A 20,556-nucleotide genomic window follows, 5' to 3' on the forward strand; every position below is an offset into this window, starting at 1 on the left:
TATCACACACAGGGTAACGTTATGACGTATGGAGATTCGTTATGGTTTGAGAGACAATGTGGGAGTGGGGGTTGGGGAATATGAAAACCAAACTGTTTTCTGTGTCCCGGTCACTTCTGAGGCTGTTGCAGACAGTGCAAGGAACAAGCACAGGCCACTCACTGTAGGTTCTTCACTGAAGTGAGTGTACAAAGGGGTAAGATCACAAACATAAAACCATCCTGTACCAGACAGTAATCAAACTGACCAAACTCCAAAACTGGACATTTGGTTGCCCTACATTTGATGCTGCATCATGGTTTGGTCAACAAGTGTGTGAAAATATTTGGACACGCCTTTCACACTATACCCTCCTACCAACCCCCAAACAATTGCCCATGTCCAACGAGGCCCAAAGGGCTACATGGAGGCCCCGGTTGGCACTGCAGACTCTGCCCCCATATGTTCCCCCATCCCCACACCCGTCGGGTCCAGCACCATTCAGGCCTCTGGCCCTGGCGCCCGTCCCTGCTGCAGGGGTACTGGCAGCTGACGCTGCTCTTGCCAGCAGTACGCTCCCCTGTAGCAGCTACCGTGGGCATTGCCTTGACGGGATGAGTGATGCCCCATCGGCAGTTGGGGGGGGTGGTATGGCAGAGGGTGGGATGCAGGGGTGGGGCCACCCATATGGCCAGTGTCACTCTGCAGAACCTAGTTCAAGGTGGGTGGTCAGTGGGGTGCACAGCAGGATGGCTGTCTTGCAGGCCACGGCAATGGCGGTCCGTGCCTGGAACCCCCCCAGTCCAGTAGGGAGTCACCCCGGCCTCATGCCCATCAACCTCCTAGCCCTGGCAGGGCACCCCTGCCAACACGCCAGCCAGCCCGGCCACTGTTAGGACCGACAACCCACAGTCGCACCTCTCTATGTCTTACTTCCTCTCCCTCATCAGCCCCAGCACGTTTCTCAATTTTTAAAGCACAAGTGAACCTCACCCTTAGGAATTCCCTCCAGTGGAGGTGGAGAATCACGGGGGACCGAGAGAATACTGGGTCAGGGCTGCTAACACAAGGAAGAGGGAGAGAAGGGCCCAGCAGGAGGCCATTGTGTTATAATGATATGCAAATGGTGTTTACTGTACATGCAGAGTGGAATGCATTGACACTGCGGTCAAGGCACCGGCGAATTGCGATTCGGCAGGCACCTGCCACGATTTCGACATCAGAACAGATTCACTGCCCAATTACGTTTCCCGATTCTAGGATCAGCAGACTGAGAATCCCACCCAAGCTATTGTTGGACTATTGGTAAATGGAGAATTCAGATAGGATCACTGGTATTACTATAGGATGAGGTCTTCATGGTCAGCCCCAGCACAAAGTGTCTGTTGAGGCCGTCTTCTCCCTTGCTTCTCCCTCTTATCCTCCTCAGCGACTCACCCTATCAGATGAGAGAGTGATGGCGCTATCCCTCACACAACAGATGGCAAATGGTGAGATGACATTAGCAATTTGGCATAGTCACCTTCACAGCTGCTGCCAGTATATTCCTTGCCCTGCTCTGTGGTTGCAGCTGTGGCAGGTTTCAATAAGGATGAATTGAAGCAAACGGTTTCTCATGGAGTTCATAAAGGCGAGTTGTTCCTGGAACAGCACGGCTGAATATGGCCTCCTGCTGGGCCCTTCTCTCCCTCTTCCTTGTGTTAGCAGCGTGTACAGCTCACTACTGCCTCTGCTCTTTCACCCAGTCATGCTCTATTTTAAGAGCACATGCCTGCTAATATACCCATGTCTGGGAGTTTGTGCAGTTTTGAAGTGGGAAAAATGTCCTTCAGCATCTGCGTATCAGACCATCGACATTTGGTGCTTTCAGACCAACCCACGAAAGGTAATTTAGCAGAAACATTTAACTCTTTTTACACTATGACAGCTCACCATTTTTTTATTTCAGGTTTCCAGCATGTGCAGTATTTTGCTTTTGTAGTGGTGCCTTCTGTAGCAGTTTTAAGCTCCCAACCCTAATTGAACTGTAGCAACAGACAGAAGATGTCAAATAACTAACATGAGCGTAATTGATTATACTCCTGTTTAGCGCCAGTGGGAATTGCTTCTGCTGCTGAAGCCAAGCTTGAGGCTAAGAGCTTGGGCAGCACAGTTGCTTCACAGCTCCAGGGTCCCAGGTTAGATTCCCGGCTTGGGTCACTGTCTGTGCGGAGTTTGCACGTTCTCCCCATGTCTGCATGGATTTCCTCCAGGTGCTCCGGTTTCCTCTAACAGTCCAAAGATGTGCAGGATAGGTGTATTGGTCATGCTAAATTGCCCTCGTCCAAAAAGGTTGGATGGGGTTACTGGGTTATGGAGATAGGGTGAAGGCGCGGGCTTAAGTTGGGTGCTTTTTCCAAGGGACGGTGCAGACTCGATGGGCTGAATGGCCTCCTTCTGCACTGTAAATTCTATGAGTATACAGCAGCTGGAGTGTTGAGCTCCAAAATAACACATTTGGTGACAAATCAACAGATGTCAAGTTCTCTCTGCACTGCACTTCAGCGGCTGCTCATATCACATGCAAGCTTACCAAACATGACATCCGGTGCAATAGGCATGTGTACAATAGCTATCATTTTGGAATTCTAAGGCACTCACAGTAGCTAAATGAAATGGGCAGTAAGCAAGTCTGATATCTTGTACCATATGGCTATAAAAGGCATCCAAATTTGAGCAAGTCAAACTCAGGAAAATCTAAATGAGGGTGGAAGAACAATAAAATATTATGTAGATGTGGTCCTTGATTCCAGATGTCTATTGCTATAAAGGCATACCTTTTATCAAAAATGAAGTTGGTGATTTATGGCTAAAAATCACTGTTTTGAGCTGTAAAATAAAAATTGTGTTCCAATGACTTAAAATAGCAAATGGCTGAACTATTGCATGAATGTACCTTGTACATTTCAAAACCATTGGAATCAATGTGTCTAGGAAACCCCAGCAGAGACAATTACCTGGAGAGATCCCCATTCTCAAAACATCCAGATAATCACCTGGTCTGTTCACCAGGCTAGTGATTAACGAACACTGGCTGAAAAAGGAATTCACTCAGCCATAATCAAGTTACCATGCACCCGGAATTCACAAGTCATGACCATATTTGAGTAATTGGTTGACTGGAGAGAAAGAGACTGGATTATGTGACAAGTCAGCTACCCGTTTTTTTGGTTTTAAAAAAAAAAAAAAAAAAAACTGGATTTTCCACAGGGCACAAAAGCCAAAGAGTTGCCAGAGAAGCAGGACTCCGGAAGGCCAAATTCTACCCCTGCACAACGTGCCTGCTGATGACCATCAATCCCCCCCCCCCCCCCCCCCCAGACAGCAATTTCAGAATTAGCCCAGCATTCGTTGATTCCATTAGAACAGAGATGCACCATCCGTTAACATATTTATATCGTCTAAGCACCAGATTCAGGAGGGACTACTGAGCCGTCTGAAACTATCCCAGTCATCAGCCTAAGACCCATATACCTTTCACTGATTAATCTAAATATATCCTCGCACTTTTGGTTTGTGCGTATATAAAGTTGGAAGATTTTTAGACTAGGTTAAGTACAATAAATACTATTTTTTCTTTAAAAAATGTACAAGGAAACTGGTTTGTGTTTGTCTTTTACAGTCACAGCATGTAAACAATTATACTCACTGAATTGGCATCCTTTTTTTGAAAAAAAACCCTTACAGCCAAATGCCTGATCATAACATTAGAAATTTGAACTGGTGATATTACAAACCATTGCTGAACATACAAGGACATTCCCCTGTCCACTATTTTAACACCTTGCACTAAAATGTGGACAGATGTATAATGAGCACGTTGAGTAGTAGTCAACAACATTTCAAGGAAATATCAACCTTTGCACTCTACGGAATGTGAATTATTTATAATTGCTTGATCCTCATGCTGAAACATCTCAGAATCAGCATATCTAATTTTGATCCTGAAATAATTAATATATAGTACCACTCATTAACCACAGATTGTTGGAATGTTCAAAATAAGTAAAATTGAAATATTACCAACATTCAGTATTTATCTTAATTTAAATCATTTTGCATGTAAACTAAAATATTAGTTTCACATCCTGATTCAGAAATTCTCATTATTCTTTAATAAGAACATTTTAAAAGAAAAGGATATTTGACAGCAAATGGAATTGTTTAGTTACACAAATCCGCTTGTAACAGAACTAAAAATCAAAGATTAAGCTGGAAGAAATGAATTTATCCAGCTTCTCTCTTTATTTCAGTTAACCACTTCCCAAGTTCTCAACACAAAGTGGGAACTGATCTTCAGCTGTTAAAATCACCATAAGAACATAAGAACTAGGAGCAGGAGTAGGCCACCTGGCCCCTCGAGCCTGCTCCACCATTCAATGAGATCATGGCTGATCTTTTGTGGACTCAGCTCCACTTTCTGACCTGAACACCATAACCCTTAATCCCTTTATTCTTCAAAAAACTATCTATCTTTATCTTTAAAACATTTAATGAAGGAGCCTCTATTGCTTCACTGGGCAAGGAATTCCATAGATTCACAACCTTTTGGGTGAAGAAGTTCCTCCTAAACTCAGTCCTAAATCTACTTCCCCTTATTCTGATGCTATGCCCCCTAGTTCTGCTTTCACCCGCCAGTGGAAACAACCTGCCCGCATCTATCCTATCTATTCCCTTCATAATTTTATATGTTTCTATAAGATCCCCCCTCATCCTTCTAAATTCCAACGAGTACAGTCCCAGTCTACTCAACCTCTCCTCGTAATCCAACCCCTTCAGCTCTGGGATTAACCTAGTGAATCTCCTCTGCACACCCTCCTGTGCCAGTACGTCCTTTCTCAAGTAAGGAGACCAAAACTGAACACAATACTCCAGGTGTGGCCTCACTAACACCTTATACAATTGCAACATAACCTCCCTAGTCTTAAACTCCATCCCTCTAGCAATGAAGGACAAAATTCCATTTGCCTTCTTAATCACCTGTTGCACCTGTAAACCAACGTTTTGCGACTCATGCACTAGCACACCCAGGTCTCTCTGCACAGTAGCATGTTTTAATATTTTATCATTTAAATAATAATCCCTTTTGCTGTTATTCCTACCAAAATGGATAACCTCACATTTGTCAACATTGTATTCCATCTGCCAGACCCTAGCCCATTCACTTAGCCTATCCAAATCCCTCTGCAGACTTCCAGTATCCTCTGCACTTTTTGCTTTACCACTTATCTTAGTGTCGTCTGCAAACTTGGACACATTGCCCTTGGTCCCCAACTCCAAATCATCTATGTAAATTGTGAACAGTTGTGGGCCCAACACTGATCCCTGAGGGACACCACTAGCTACTGATTGCCAACCAGAGAAATACCCATTAATCCCCACCTCTTTGCTTTCTATTAATTAACCAATCCTCTATCCATGCTACTACTTTCCCCTTAATGCCATGCATCTTTATCTTATGCAACAACCTTTTGTGTGGCACCTTGTCAAAGGCTTTCTGGAAATCCAGATATACCACATCCATTGGCTCCCCGTTATCTACCGCACTGTTAATGTCCTCAAAAAATTCAACTAAATTAGTTAGGCACGACCTGCCCTTTAAGAACCCATGCTGCGTCTGCCCAATGGGACAATTCCCATCCAGATGCCTCGCTGTTTCTTCCTTGATGATAGATTCCAGCATCTTCCCTACTACCGAAGTTAAGCTCACTGGCCTATAATTACCCACTTTCTGCCAACCTCCTTTTTTAAACAGTGGTGTCACGTTTGCTAATTTCCAATCCGCCGGGACCACCCCAGAGTCTAGTGAATTTTGGTAAATTATCACTAGTGCATTTGCAATTTCCCTAGCCATCTATTTTAGCACTCTGGGATGCATTCCATCAGGTCCAGGAGACTAGTCTACCTTTAGCCCCATTAGCTTGCCCATCACTACCTCCTTGGTGATAACAATACTCTCAAGGTCCTCACCTGTCATAGCCTCATTTCCATCAGTCACTGGCATGTTATTGGTGTCTTCCACTGTGAAGACCGACCCAAAAGACCTGTTCAGTTCCTCAGCCATTTCCTCATCTCCCATTATTAAATCTCCCTTCTCATCCTCTAAAGGACCAATATTTACACTTAGCCACTCTTTTTTGTTTTATGTATTTGTAGAAACGTTTACTATTGGTTTTTATATTCTGAGCAAGTTTACTCTCATAATCTATCTTACTCTTCTTTATAGCTTTTTTAGTTGCTTTCTGTTGCCCCCTAAAGATTTCCCAGTCCTCTAGTCTCCCACTGATCTTTGCTACTTTGTATGTTTTTTCCTTCAATTTGATACTCTCCCTTATTTCCTTAGATATCCATGGTTGATTTTCCCTCTTTTTACCGTCCTTCCTTTTTGTTGGTATAAACCTTTGCAGAGCACTGTGAAAAATCACTTGGAAGGTTCTCCACTGTTCCTCAACTGTTTCACTATAAAGTCTTTGCTCCCAGTCTACCTTGGCTAGTTCTTCTCTCATCCCATTGTAATCTCCTTTGTTTAAGCACAAAACACTAGTGCTTGATTTTACCTTCTCACCCTCCATCTGTATTTTAAATTCCACCATATTGTGATCGCTCCTTCAGAGAGGATCCCTAACTATGAGATCCAGAATCAATCGTGTCTCATTACACAGGACCAGACCTAGGACCGCTTGTTCCCTCGTAGGTTCCATTACATACTGTTCTAGGAAACTATCGCGGATACATTCTATAAACTCCTCCTCAAGGCTGCCTTGACCGACCTGGTTAAACCAATCAACATGTAGATTAAAATCCCCCATGATAACTGCTGTACCATTTCTACATGCATCTGTTATTTCTTTGTTTATTGCCTGCCCCACCATAATGTTACTATTTGGTGGCCTATAGATTACTCCTATCAGTGACTTTTTCGCCTTACTATTCCTGATTTCCACCCAAATGGATTCAACCTTATCCTCCATAGCACCGATGTCACCCCTTACTGTTGCCCGGATGTCATCCTTAAATAACAGAGCTACACCACCTCCCTTACCATCCACTCTGTCCTTCCGAAAAGTTTGATACCCTCGGATATTTAACTCCCAATCGTGACCATCCTTTAACCATGTTTCAGTAATGGCCACTGAATCATAGTCATTCACTATGATTTGCGCCATCAACTCATTTACCTTATTCCGAATACTACGAGCATTCAGGTAAAGTACACTTATGTTGGCTTTTTTAACCTCTGTTCTGAATCTTAACACCTCGATCAGTAACCTCTCCTAAGTTATATTTCCTCTTAACCTTTCTCCTCATTTTCCTTGTCGTTGAACCCATATCTTCCATGTAACAACCTGCCGCGTTGCTTACCATTAATGTTTTCACGTCCCGTTTTATTTCTTTTAGTATTCCTGGTCCTATTCACTGAGCTCCCCTCAGTCACTGTACCTTGTACTGTCGCCCTTTTTGATTTTTGACTATGGCTTCTCTGCCTTACACTTTCCCCCTTACTGCCTTTTATTTCTGTCCCTGTTTTACTACCTTCCAATTTCCTGCATCGGTTCCCATCCCCCTGCCACATTAGTTTAAACTGTCCCCAACAGCTCTAGCAAACACCCCCCCCCCATGGACATCGGTTCCAGTCCTGCCAGGTGCAGACCGTCCGGTTTGTACTGGCCCCACCTCCCCCAGAATCGGTTCCAATGTCCCAGGAATTTGAATCCCTACCTCTTGCACCATCTCTCGAGCCACGCATTCATCCTCTCTATCCTGACATTCCTACTCTGGACTAGCTCGTGGCACTGGGAGCAATCCTGAGATTACTACCTTTGAGGTCCTACTTTTTAGTTTAACTCCTAGGTCCCTAAATTCAGCTTGTAGGATCTCGTCCCGTTTTTTAACCTATATCGTTGGTGCCTATGTGCACCACGACAGCTGGCTGTTCACCCCCCCCCCCCCCCAGAATGTCCTGCAGCCGCTCCAGGACATCCTTGACCCTTGCACCAGGGAGGCAACATACCATCCTGGAGTCTCGATTGCGTTCACAGAACCGCCTGTCTGTTCCCCTTACAATTGAGTCCCCTATCACTATAGCCCTGCCATTCTTCTTCCTGCCCAGCTGCGCAGCAGAGCCAGCCACGGTGCCATGAACCTGGCTGCTGCTGCCTTCCCCTGGTGAGCCATCTCCCTCAACAGTATCCACAGCGGTATATCTGTTTTGCAGGGAGATGACCGCAGACGACACCTGCACTGCCTTCCTACTCTTGCTCTGTCTTTTGGTCACCCATTTTCTATCTCCCTCAGAACCTTTCACCTGCGGTGTGACCAACTCGCTAAACGTGCTATCCACGACGTCCTCAGCATCGCAGCTGCTCCAAAGTGAGTCCATCCGCAGCTCCAGAGCCGTCAAGCGGTCTAACAGGAGCTGCAACTGGACACACTTCTTGCACGTGAAGGAGCCAGGGACAGTGGACGTGTCCCTGAGCTCCCACATCGCACACGAGGAGCATGACACGGGTCTGAGATCTCCTGCCATGTCTTAAACCTTCGGTTAACCATGTTCAAAAAATCAAGCAAATCTGTGTAATATTAATCCAGTCTTAAAACCCACACTAGCAACTCTTCCAAAAGGTGACCCAGGTGTGGCCTTATCAGCATATGAACTAGTGCTTTCCACAGTATACATGATTATCTTAAAGAACTTAATAAACAGAGCACAAACTGGTTTTACTAGAGTTTAGTCAGCCTATCTACTATGCAATTAAGAAAAGCTCCAATCTCTAGTTTTTATTAATATTGTATTCCTATCTTTCAATTTTGCAAATATAGCCATGCTTCTAGCTACATTAATTTCAAGATGTCAAGTTATATGTCCTCTCAATTTTCTTATCTCAAATGAAAATAAGTTCAGCTCTCTGAATTTCTCGTTCGACATTATGACTTTAGGTCCTAGAATAAACCTAAATGATGTTCTTTGAAGTCTCTCCAATGTCTTTTGGACGTCAGTTTGCTCTGAATTGTGTACAATGTTATAAATCACATCCTGACAATGGGTTACACAGGTTTGAAACAGACTGTTTTACATGCATCAACCATACCTGTTGATAAGACTGGAGATTGACTGGACTGGAGCCTTTTGTGCTGAGATTGAAAAGTTTCATTCTTATCTTCTCAGTGTTTAATGTTTAGGAGCTCATGAACAGTAAATCAAGTGTAAACTGGACAACACTAGTTACAGATGCATTTTGGTTGTAATATTTAATTTGAATTATATTGCTGTCTCCTCCCAAGTCCCAAATTGCACACATGAAAATACAGTTCTTGATAGTTGTCTTGGAACATTACTCTTTTATACCAGCAGGAACATACTTTTTATCCTTTTTACAATATCTTCTTGAAAAGATGGTAACCAATTAGATGCTTATGCTATGCTCTAGAACTAGTTTACAAAACTTCTCACAAGAATAAGTGGTTGGTCCGATTATGGCGCTTCTGAAAGTTCCAGTCACCTGACATTCCTAGTGGGTAAACAAAAATCAAATACAGTACAATTCCATTTTAACTCATTATAACATTTATGCTTCACATTGACAAAGAAATCTAACCGTCACCTCTGCCCTCAAAAGTCATGAATACCAGTTTATATTAACAAAGAAAGTAAATTCCCAAACTAACAATTTTATTTCCAAAAATATTTCCATGAGGTCTTTATCACATTTTCCCTGCAGAATGATTAAAATATTAATTAAGAAAGACCGAGAAGAACTACAAATATCACTTAACATAAAGAATCACATTAACCCTGCAAGGGTTACTACGCATTTCTTGAAAATTCTAACAAGAATCAGAAAATATCATAGATATGGTTACGATCCAATAATTCCATAATTTTGTTTTCTAGTACCCAGCAATGTTCCACATGTATGTTTTGTGTGCTCGGAATTCAGTTATGATAGACAATATCTGAATTGTGAACAATTCAATGACTATGCTGTGCAGGAAAGCATTTGGATTTTGGAATTCTTCTTATAAAACCAGGCACTTAAGGTTGGATTTTACAAGGATAAATGTGTCCCCCAACCACCAGGAACCTGGATGTGGCAGGACATCCATGGTGATCTTCCAGCAGCTAGCCAATTAAGAAGCCCCATCCTGAAGCCTCGCTCAATTAAAAACAGCAATCAGACCAGGAAACTCAAGAGACCCAAGGACCTGCAGTAATTTCTAACTGGCAGCCCCACAGGGATAGGTGGGGTCAGAGGAGACTTTGCTATCCTGCTGCTGGGAGGCCCACCTCCAGTTACTGATCAGACTTCAGGTTCAGCCGGAGGCCCATCTACTGTCAGGAAGATCCCAGTTGTGCCACCAATTTGCCCCAAATTGGGCAAATAATTGAGCCCATTAACTACCCGTAGCAGCTGGTTACACTCTACATTCAGCACAATTGTTCGGAGACAGGGCTGTGTTGGCGAGCCGCTGCAATGCAATATTCTCAAATTTTGCTTCCATTGCTACCTCCAAATCCATATGGTTGGGAGTGGGGAAATTTCACCCTCAGTGTACATATAGTAAACTGATAACAGGGATACAAAGATTTTGGATGATAAATGCTCAGAACCTGATGGGATTTAGTTGGCTTAATGTCACACGTAGAGTCAATGTTGGTTCAGTGCCATGATAAAAGGTTCATTTTGACAGCTTGTTCGTGTGGCCTAAAAGGGTTTCCTACTACTACAGGTACTTAGCCCCCATGATATTGTAGGAAACATGGAAAAGTGTTAGACCATCACAAAAAAAAATTAGATTGAGAATGTAAAATTTAATTGCAGTTATTATGCTATGGGAAGACGATAAACAATGGAAGCAAACACTGGCAATGTGAATGGCCTGCATGATTCAGGTCTAAGTGATGGGTAAGACTGCAGGTTATTTTAGGCTTCCCAATGGCGCAGCACTACGCCTTGCTTGTCAATATCATCATGTACCTAGTATCGATAAAACATGGTGCCCATTATATGATTAAACAATGAATCATTTTAAATCCCAGATAAAAATTTGCAGTCACCATTGTAGGAATAATAAGGCAAGATCACCATACATTTTATACATAAAAATAGATTCTGAGAATTATATATGCTACCAAAGAGCATTCATGCTCTAACTGTATAATAACACAACAGCTGTATGGTAGGGAAAGCAGCACTAAAGCTGCAGTATGTAACAACAGTATGCTGAATAATCATGCATGTATGGCCAGGGAATTTGCATTGTTCAGGGACATCCAGACAGGTGCGCTTTAGTAGCTGAATCCAAGGTGGCCCTGTGAAGAAATATTTGAAATTAAGCATTACAAGTCTTTCTTCAGAGCAGTAAATTGAACTGCAATAGCTAATAAAATAATAATAATCGCTTATTGTCACAAGTAGGCTTCAAGGAAGTTACTGTGAAAAGCCCCTAGTTGCCACATTCCAGCGGCTGTTCGGGAAAGCCAGTACGGGAATTGAACCCGCGCTGCTGGCATTGTTCTGCATTACAAGCCAGCTGTTTAGCCCACTGTGCTAAACCAGCCCTTGGTTTAGGCAAACATTAAAGCTCGACGAAGTGGAACATTCAGAACAGCAATGGTTTAGGATGTTGATAGCTGCAAACTACTCTCCTGCAACAGTCCTGACCATTAATTAAATCACTCAGAACCATGTTAGCTAATTGGCAGTGTTTTTCATTAGTAAATAAAAAATGAGTAATAGACACATTAGGGGGGGGGGGGGGGGGGGGGGGGGGGGGAGAAAGAGATTTCAAGCCATATTCGCACTGCATAAGCATGTCTACTTTCATTTTTAAGATGGTAAGACAAAACCTGCATGGATCATTGTATGTGCTCTATTTCCTTGCTGCTTATTGGTTATCTGTTAAAATAATATGCGAAAGGGAGTAAAAGCACTCCACTTCAACACCATGGAAACTCCAGCACCATTGTCTGGAGACGAGAGCTGTTGTCATGGTCAGCTATCCAATTGGAATAACTGCTCCAGGCCAGCAAGAGGAAGGCCAATCAATAACAAGCAGCTAAAACCCAGCAGCAGGTCATGGAACGGGGCAAGGAACGTCAAATTGCATTATAGGCAGAGAACACAAGTCATGCGTGTCTTGCTGTATGAATCAACATTCACAATAAATCACTCCGAGGAAGTCAAAGTACCACTTGTGACTACTGAAAACTATGACTCTTCACCCAATACCAAAATACACACACACTTATCAGAACCATGACAACAACAACAACGAAGAACAGGGATCTAGAATGATTTTCCTCTCCTTAGCTCAGGGTGCTGAGGCCCACTGTTACCTTGGCTGAGAGCAGATACCTCAATCACAGATTAAGAATCTAATTAGGGACCTCCTTGTGGCTGTTACATATTGCTCTTATAAACGTAGCTACTGGGGAACTTCAAAACCCTGAGCAAGATGTCTGGCAACAGTAATGGGTTCTTCTGTACTCGATTCCCACCACTACTAGATTTTTGAAACAGGGGTGGGGGAAAAAAACACCTAAAGAGGGGTTATCCTGACTGGGAATGCAGTGGACAGTCATCTGGGTTAAGAACTTTTTAAAAAATATATTTTTATTGGGGTATTTGCAATTTTAATAATAATAACAATAAACATGGTACAATAAACATTTCCACCCCCATCACAATCTTCACACACCCCAACCCTAAAACAACCCTCCCCCACCCTTTGGCATTCTGCTTCTGCTGACATTTTAATTTTCCCCGAGAAAGTCGACGAACGGCTGCCACTTCCGGGAGAACCCCAACATTGACCCCCTTAAGGCAAACTTTATTTTCTCGAGACTGAGAAACGCAACCATGTCACTAACCCAGGCCACTGCACTCGGGGGCTTCGAACCCCTCCACATTAATAAGATCCATCTTCGGGCTACCAGGGAGGCAAAGGCCAAAATATCGGCCTCTTTTGCCCCCTGGACTCTGGGCTCTTCCGACACTCCAAAGATCACCACCTCTGGACTCGGCACCACCCGTGTTTGGAGTACCATGGACATCACCCTAGCGAAAGCCTGCCCAAACCCTCTAAACTTCGGGCATGCCCAAAACATGTGGACATGATTTGCTGGGCTTTCCGCACACCTATCTGGGTTAAGAACTGATAATAAGGGACTTCCGATGACGGCGGGCGGGAGGCGGCCGCACAACGGAGAGCCCACGCTCGGGAACGGCAATTTCGGGGCTTTAAGCCCGGTCCCAGGGTCCACGGAGGTGGCAGAAACAGGGAGAAGGCACGGAGGAGGCACTGAGAAGACACAGGAGGGAAAAAAACCCCAAAGAAAAATGTTGAGGGTGAGCAAAAAAACGGCCGAAAAAAAAACAGCTGGAGGTCCGTCAGGGAGTGGAAAGGTCACCGCGGGGTCACCAGGAAAAATGGAGGCTGGAGCACCAGGGAAGGCCGCACTGCTTACGGCTGAAGAAATAACCAAGGTGATGGCTGCGGAATTTGAAAAGCAGTTGGCGCAGATTGCGAAATGCATGGAGACAGTGAGGAAGGAGATGAGGGAGGTTTTGAGTGTGCTGGTGGAGGAGGCGGTTTCCCCGGTGAGGATGGAGGTGGCGAGCGCAGCGGCGGAGGTGCGAGAGCAAGGGGAGGCACTGAAGGAAGAGAAGAAGACGTTATTGCAGCACGGTGATCAACTTGCCTCGATGGGGAAAGAGATGTGGAAGGTGATGGATACCAACAAGGATCTGCGAGGAAAAATGGAAGATCTGGAAAATAGATCCAGGCGACAGAACTTGAGGATTGTGGGGCTGCCCGAAGGAGTTGAAGGACCGAAGCCGACTGAGTATTTTGCCGCGATGCTGGCAAAACTACTGGGGGAGGGGGAGGACACCTCCCGATATGAACTTGATCGGGCTCATCGGTCGTGGAGGCCTGTACCAAAGGCGAGTGAGTCGCCAAGGACAGTGACTCTGTGCTTCCGTAGGTACAGGGTGAAGGAGAAGGTCCTGAGCTGGGCCAAGCAGAAGCGGGTGGTGCAGTGGGCTGGAGCTGGTATAAGTGTATACCAGGACTTTACGGTGGAGCTGGCAAGGAGGCGGGCTGCCTTCAACCGGGTGAAGAGGGCACTGTACATTAGCAAGGTGCGGTGCGGCATTGTATATCCAGTGAAGCGGAGGGTGACTTACAAGCTGAGGGACTTTTATTTTGGAACGGCGGAAGCAGCGGAGGAGTTTGCGAAAGCAGAAGGACTGTGGCAGAACTGACAAATTGAGGAATGGCCATGTGCCGATGTAACCTCATGACTGTATTTTCTTCTTTTTTGTATCACTGCGCGCGGGTGTGGAGATTAAAGGAGCCAAGGTGGTATATGTTTGGACAAGGGAAGGGACGGGACTTTCACTCAAAATGAGAGTTCTTTGAGGTGTAGGTGGATAGGCGGGGTTTGTGCGCTAAAAGGGGATCTTTGGGCTTTCCTGGGGCCAGGCAAGTGGGAAAGGGACCCGGGCGGGGGCCTCCACGCTGGCCGGTGTGTGCCGGCCAGTGAACGGGAGTGAGGTGGGGGGAGGGGCTGCGGCCATCGGAGCCTGGCAGAACAGGGTCCGAGTGGTCTAGCCGGGGTGGAATGTTGGGGGGGGAAGGAACCGAGGGTAGGGGGAGGAGTTTTACAAGAGGCAGTGGACGGGAGGAGCTGGAGACCTGGGGTGGGGGGTGGGAGCTGTGAAAGATTAAGGGTGACTACGGGTAATCCCTGATTTCTTTTTGTCATTTGTTTATGTAAATATGCGGGTTGAGGTTTGGGGGTTGGTGGGTAGATGGGATCGTTGTTGTTATTATGGGGCTGACATATCTTGCTGATTATTGTTTATTGTTGATGGATGTAAATGTGGGAGAAAATGTGAAAATGGAGGAGAATAAAAAATTTTTTTTTAAAAAGAACTGATAATAAATGAGCCATAGTTTGTTTCTTTTACTTCAGCCAAGTGTCAACAGAGATAATGCTACAGCTTTCAACCACCCATGAATCGAGTTAACCCTGCAGCTTTCAACCACCCATGAGTGGGTATAGCCCTGGGTGATAGCCAATTGGCTATTGTAATATTGGGTTCTTGTTTATCGGATTTAATTGCTTTGCTTAAATGGGCTGGATTTGTATATCAGGTCACATCAACCTTTCCATGTTGTTGAAGAGAAGGAAAAATATATTAGACACAACCTCTGACTTTGTACTCCAGCAGGCAGCATTGCCAACCAAGAGAAAGTACTGGAAATTCAGTCATATATAGTATAGAAACTTCTGATTAAATGGTCAGAAAATCATGTTTCACGCATGGCTTAATTTCCAATATGCACTATCTGGCAGCAACATATTTAAAAAATGACCACTATTTACCCTGGCAGTATTAAACATAGTGTAGTTGCTATTCTCACAAATAATCTCGATGTAACTAGAATCAAGATCAAAATACCATGAAACAGATGGCAAAACTTTGCACAACAAGTAGAATATTTGGCATGGTTTTTCCCCAACTGTTTTTTTTTTTAAAATTGTACTTATTATCACACTTTTCCTTCCTTCTGGGTGGTTTTTGTAATCCTGGCACAGGAGCGCTGGGCCAAAGAGCCTTTTCTGTGTTGTAGACCTCTATGACTTTCTTCCTCTCAGAATCCATCCATTTCTCTCCACTCATTTCCCATTCACCTTTCCCCACCCTCTTTAAATTGGTCTTTCTCAATTTCCCCATTGCCTCTCATATTGCTCTCTTGCGCGGGGGGGGGGGGGGGGGTTCACCTACGCGTCGGCCATGGCTGAGGCTTACATGGCCGGCGCGTAGGAATAGAGTGCCCCCACGGCTGGGCCCGCTCGCAGATCGGTGAGCCCCGATCGCGGGCCAGGCCACCGTGGAGGCACCCACCGGGGCCAGATCGCCCCGCGCTCCCCCCAGGACCCCGGAGCCCGCCCGCGCTGCCAGGTCCCGCCGGTAAGGGACCTAGTCCAATTTACGCTGGCGGGATCTGCATAGAACGAGCAGGACTTCGGCCCATCGCGGGTCGGAGAATCGCCGGGGGGGGTTGGCGGGCCACCGATCGACGTGGCGTGATTCCCGTCCCCGCCGAATCTCCGGTGCCGGAGAATTCGGCAGCAGTCGGGGGCAGGATTCACATCGCCCCCCGGCGATTCTTCGACCCGGCGGGGTGTCGGAGAATCCCGCCCTGTATGACTGGCAGCTCATAAGCTACTGCTTTTGCAGTTTCGCAGTAAATGGATTTACTTTGAAACCTTGCATGGAAAGTCAGGGATCAGAAAGGGCGAACCATACCATCCAAGGAGGTTGTGCCCCTGGGAAATGAGTTGCAAGGTGACAGAGTTCCATTTCAGGTTACCATAAACTTGATATTTGAAAACCAAGCATTTACCTGATTCTGATCTTCTAATTCTTCCACATCATCTTCCAGCTCGTTCAATGGAATTGGTTCTTTTGATTCTTGCATGAGTGATATCTAAAAAGGAAAATTTAGAAAATTCTAGTGTCATGGAATAACAAAGGGTAGTATATATAGATATCTATGACACAACAAAGGTGGTTTATTACATCTGAAATGATGACTCATTTTAATACTGCACAATATATTTAATATATACAAAGCAAGTGTATTTATATCATCAGTTGTACGCATGAGGATAATTTATGTTGCAGCAACTAACAATGTCATATATTTGACAATTAATGGTAGCACTCAGATATACATCTGTATCGATATTCCTATTACGAGACTATCGGTCATCCTCAAGGCCTGTGGAGCATTTATGTGACAACATAGAACATAGAACGATACAGCGCAGTACAGGCCCTTCGGCCCACGATGTTGCACCGAAACAAAAGCCATCTAACCTACACTATGCCATTATCACCCGTATGTTTATCCAATAAACTTTTAAATGCCCTCAATGTTGGCGAGTTCACTACTGTTGCAGGTAGGGCATTCCACGGCCTCACTGCTCTTTGCGTAAAGAACCTACCTCTGACCTCTATCTATATCTATTACCCCTCAGTTTAAAGCCATTGGGGTTCTCTTTTCCCGCCGGCAGCACACCCCCAGCTACGGGTTCCCCGATGATGCCATACTTTCTCAGTTCTAATGGATATTATCTGCGGTGCTTCATTCTTTCCTTCCTTGACAGTGCTCCCGTCCCAACAGGATTTAGTCCAAAATAGGCAACAGAAAAAAGGATCATGAGAAAACACAAGAGGGGATTCCAGTCTAATATGCATCCCAGTATGTGCACTGAACATTAAGGGAATGTTAATGCAACCCCCCCGTGAGGTAAAATAGTCAGCATTGACTGTGATCACATTACAGGAGAGGCTGGGGAAAATGGAGAGATCGTCAAGAAGTATCTGATCAAGATTTTGTAACAAGGTGGATGAATTGCTAACAAATAGAAATAAATGAATATGACACGATAGCCATGACTGCAAAGTGACGATGGCCAGGATCTAAGTATTGAAGGTTACTTGATATCTCATAAGGACAGAAAGGCAGTGTGGGTTTGTTGGCCTTGGGGTATGATTCTAGCTTAGGGTATTTCCTTTTTAAAATAAATTTAGACTAAACAATATTTTTTTCCAGTTAAGGGGCAATTTAGCGTGCCCAATTCACCTACCCTGCACATCTTTTTGGGTTGTGGTGCGAGGCCCATGCAGACACAGGATGTGCAAACTCTACACGGACAGTGACCCGGGGCCGGGATCGAACCTGGGTCCTCAGCGGCATGAGGCAGTAGTGCTAACCACTGCACCACCTTGCCACCCTCGCTTAGGGTATTTCAATCAATGAGCATATGAGAGGACTTGGGTTCAAATCCCGGACGAATGCTTTTGGGTGGCATGGTGGCACAGTAGTTAGCACTGCTGCCTCAAAGCGCCAGGGATCCGGGCTCAATCCCAACCTTGGGTGACTGTGTGTGGGGAATTTGCACGTTCTGAAAGGGGCAACACAGGTGGAGAAGGTAGTCAACAAGGCATGCGGCATGCTTGCCTTCATTGGCTGGGGTACTGAGTATAAAAATTGGCCAGCCATGTTGCAGCTGTATAGAACCTTAGTTAGGCCACACTATAGTGTTCAATTCTAGTTGCCACACTACCAGAAGGATGTGGAGGCTTTAGAGAGGATGCAGAAGAGATTTACCAGGATGTTGCCTGGTATGGAGGGCATTAGCTATGAGGAGAGTTTGAATAAACTCGGTTTGTTCTCACTGGAACGACAGAGGTTGAGGGGCGACCTGATAGAGGTCTACAAAATTATGAGGAGCATAGACAGAGTGGATAGTCAGAGGCTTTTCCCAGGGTAGAGGGGTCAATTACTAGGGGGCATAGGATAAGGTGCGAGGGGCAAGATTTAGAGGAGATGTATGAGGCAAGTTTTTTTTTTTTTTTTTTTTTTTTACACAGAGGGTAGTGGGTGCCTGGAACTCGCTGCCGGAGGAGGTGGTGGAAGCAGGGACGATTGTGACGTTTAAGGGGCATCTTGACAAATACATGAATAGGATGGGAATAGAGGGTTACGGACCCCGGAAGTGCAGAAGATTTTATTTTAGACGGGCAGCATGCTCGACACAAGCTTGGGAGGGCCAAAGGGCCTGTTCCTGTGCTGTATTTTTCTTTGTTCTCCTAGTCTCTGCATGGGTTTCCTCCAGTTTCCTCCCACAGTCCAAAGATGTGCAGGTTAGGTGGATTGGCCTTGCTAAATTGTCTCTGAAGTGTCCAAAAGGTTAAATGGGGTTACAGAGATCTGGTGGTGGGGCACTCTTTGCAGATTCGATGCACTGTAGGGGTTCTATGAAATGAAAATGAGTGAGGTGGCTCTGTTAATAAATGATGAGATCATAGCAGTAGTGATAAATGATTTTGGTTTGGACGGTCAAAATGTAGAATCAGTTTGGGTGGAGGTAAATAGCGAAGGGAGGCAGTCACTGGTTGGAGTAGTTTATAGGCCCTCAGCTGAGGCCACAATCAGATTGGTCATGGTCTTGTTGGGTAGGGGAGCAGGATCGATGGGCCAAATGGCCTGCTCCTATTCCTTATGATTGGCAAGTGCTATGTTTTGCAAATAAAGAGTTTGTGATCTACAACACATTCTCTCGATTTGCTACAATATTTCTATCAATAGAACCAGAGATCCATTAGTGAATGGATTGCAATTTTCTCCTACCTTCTCGAAAATAGGATCTTGTATATCTTTATACATAGCCTGAGTATGTATATAAACAACAGCATCATGAACTGTGAGGTACAAGATGTCCCTTTTAACATTGTCATCAAAAAAGCCACAGCTCTCCATTTTCTTCACAATGTGGTCTGAAATTAGAATGATAAAATTATTAAATTCACTCACAGTCTCATGATTTTAAGCACAATTACCTGGTATTTGTCAGGTTTTCTTTTTGTAGAGTATGTCATGACAGTAAACATACCGGTAATATTTGGTATATTAGCATCCTTTCCTTTCTGTATAATTTGGGAAATAAAATCTAATCAAGAATTGAATCTTATAAAGGTAGCCTACAGATTGGTGATATATGTGCCAGGAAGATCTGTGATGAATTGCGAGTATTAAAATAAAGAACTATCAGCAAATCATCTCTGGCATGGATCACCAATCTGGAGCACAGCATTATACACCTACCTGACCCATTAAGCAAATTTAGGTAACTGTGACTGCTGAGATCAGACTGTAGCATGACTGTAAATACCAGGCTCCAGATAAATTAAATACTTTTTTTTTTAAATAAAAGGATTGTTTTCTATCTCAAACACATATATTGAACAGTGAAGCTGACAGGTATGCATCAGGAGACCTCCTGAGGCATTGCTCATGTTGAATTGGTGGGTTTTATTTGAAATTAAGACTTCTGCTCCAAGTAGAAAAACACAGACCTTAGCATTGTGATGAGGGTTGGTGTTCTGATTTCAGTGGCAGGGCAAGGCAAGGCAATCCCTCTTGACATAATCTAGTCTCCAGATGACCAGAGACTCCGCAATGGCTAATCAGCCCTAACTGATCTGAGTAATGGACAGCAGTGAACACATTTATACATCCAACTGCAGAATGATATATTTTGTGTTCCAGGATATAGTGCAATTGCTCTCCAGATAGGAAGAAGGTTGTAACACAGCAGACATCAATGATATTCCATCCCTCCAATTCAAATGTGGAATAAGTTAAGCACCATTAGTGATTAAGCCCTCTTAAAAGGTGCCATGGGCAAAATCCCACATGCAGATATATGTGGGATTACAAATCTTAACATACTAGGTTTACCCTTTAAATATACTTATGATATTTTTCTGGTAGGAACCCACTATGGCACCTTCGACAGCATCCTCCAATCCTGCATCTCTAACACCTCGAAGAGTAGCAGTGACATGGGAATACCACAATTTGCAAGGTACCTTCCAAATCAATCACCAAATTGACTTGGAATTATATTTCTGTTACTTCAGTGTCACTGGATAATTCTCTCCCTATTAGCAC

General features: G+C 44.5%; 1 protein-coding gene across 7 annotated transcripts in view; it reads right to left on the reverse strand.

The window, feature by feature from the left end:
* Positions 1–9,241: 9,241 nt before the first annotated feature.
* LOC140388023 (pendrin-like) overlaps positions 9,242–20,556 on the reverse strand; it is a 95,859-nt gene continuing 84,544 nt past the window's right edge. For all 7 annotated transcript variants that reach the window (XM_072471511.1, XM_072471512.1, XM_072471516.1 and 4 more), the window contains 3 exons: positions 19,234–19,379; positions 16,438–16,521; positions 9,242–11,329 (listed from right to left, as the gene is read on the reverse strand). In XM_072471511.1, coding sequence (XP_072327612.1) covers positions 11,306–11,329; positions 16,438–16,521; positions 19,234–19,379 — 254 coding nt within the window. In that variant the 3' untranslated portion in view covers positions 9,242–11,305. The remainder of the gene's footprint in view (positions 11,330–16,437; positions 16,522–19,233; positions 19,380–20,556) is intronic.

The sequence above is a fragment of the Scyliorhinus torazame genome, chromosome 13 (genome assembly GCF_047496885.1).
Source record: "Scyliorhinus torazame isolate Kashiwa2021f chromosome 13, sScyTor2.1, whole genome shotgun sequence".
In the NCBI taxonomy this organism is placed as follows: Eukaryota; Metazoa; Chordata; class Chondrichthyes; order Carcharhiniformes; family Scyliorhinidae; genus Scyliorhinus; species Scyliorhinus torazame.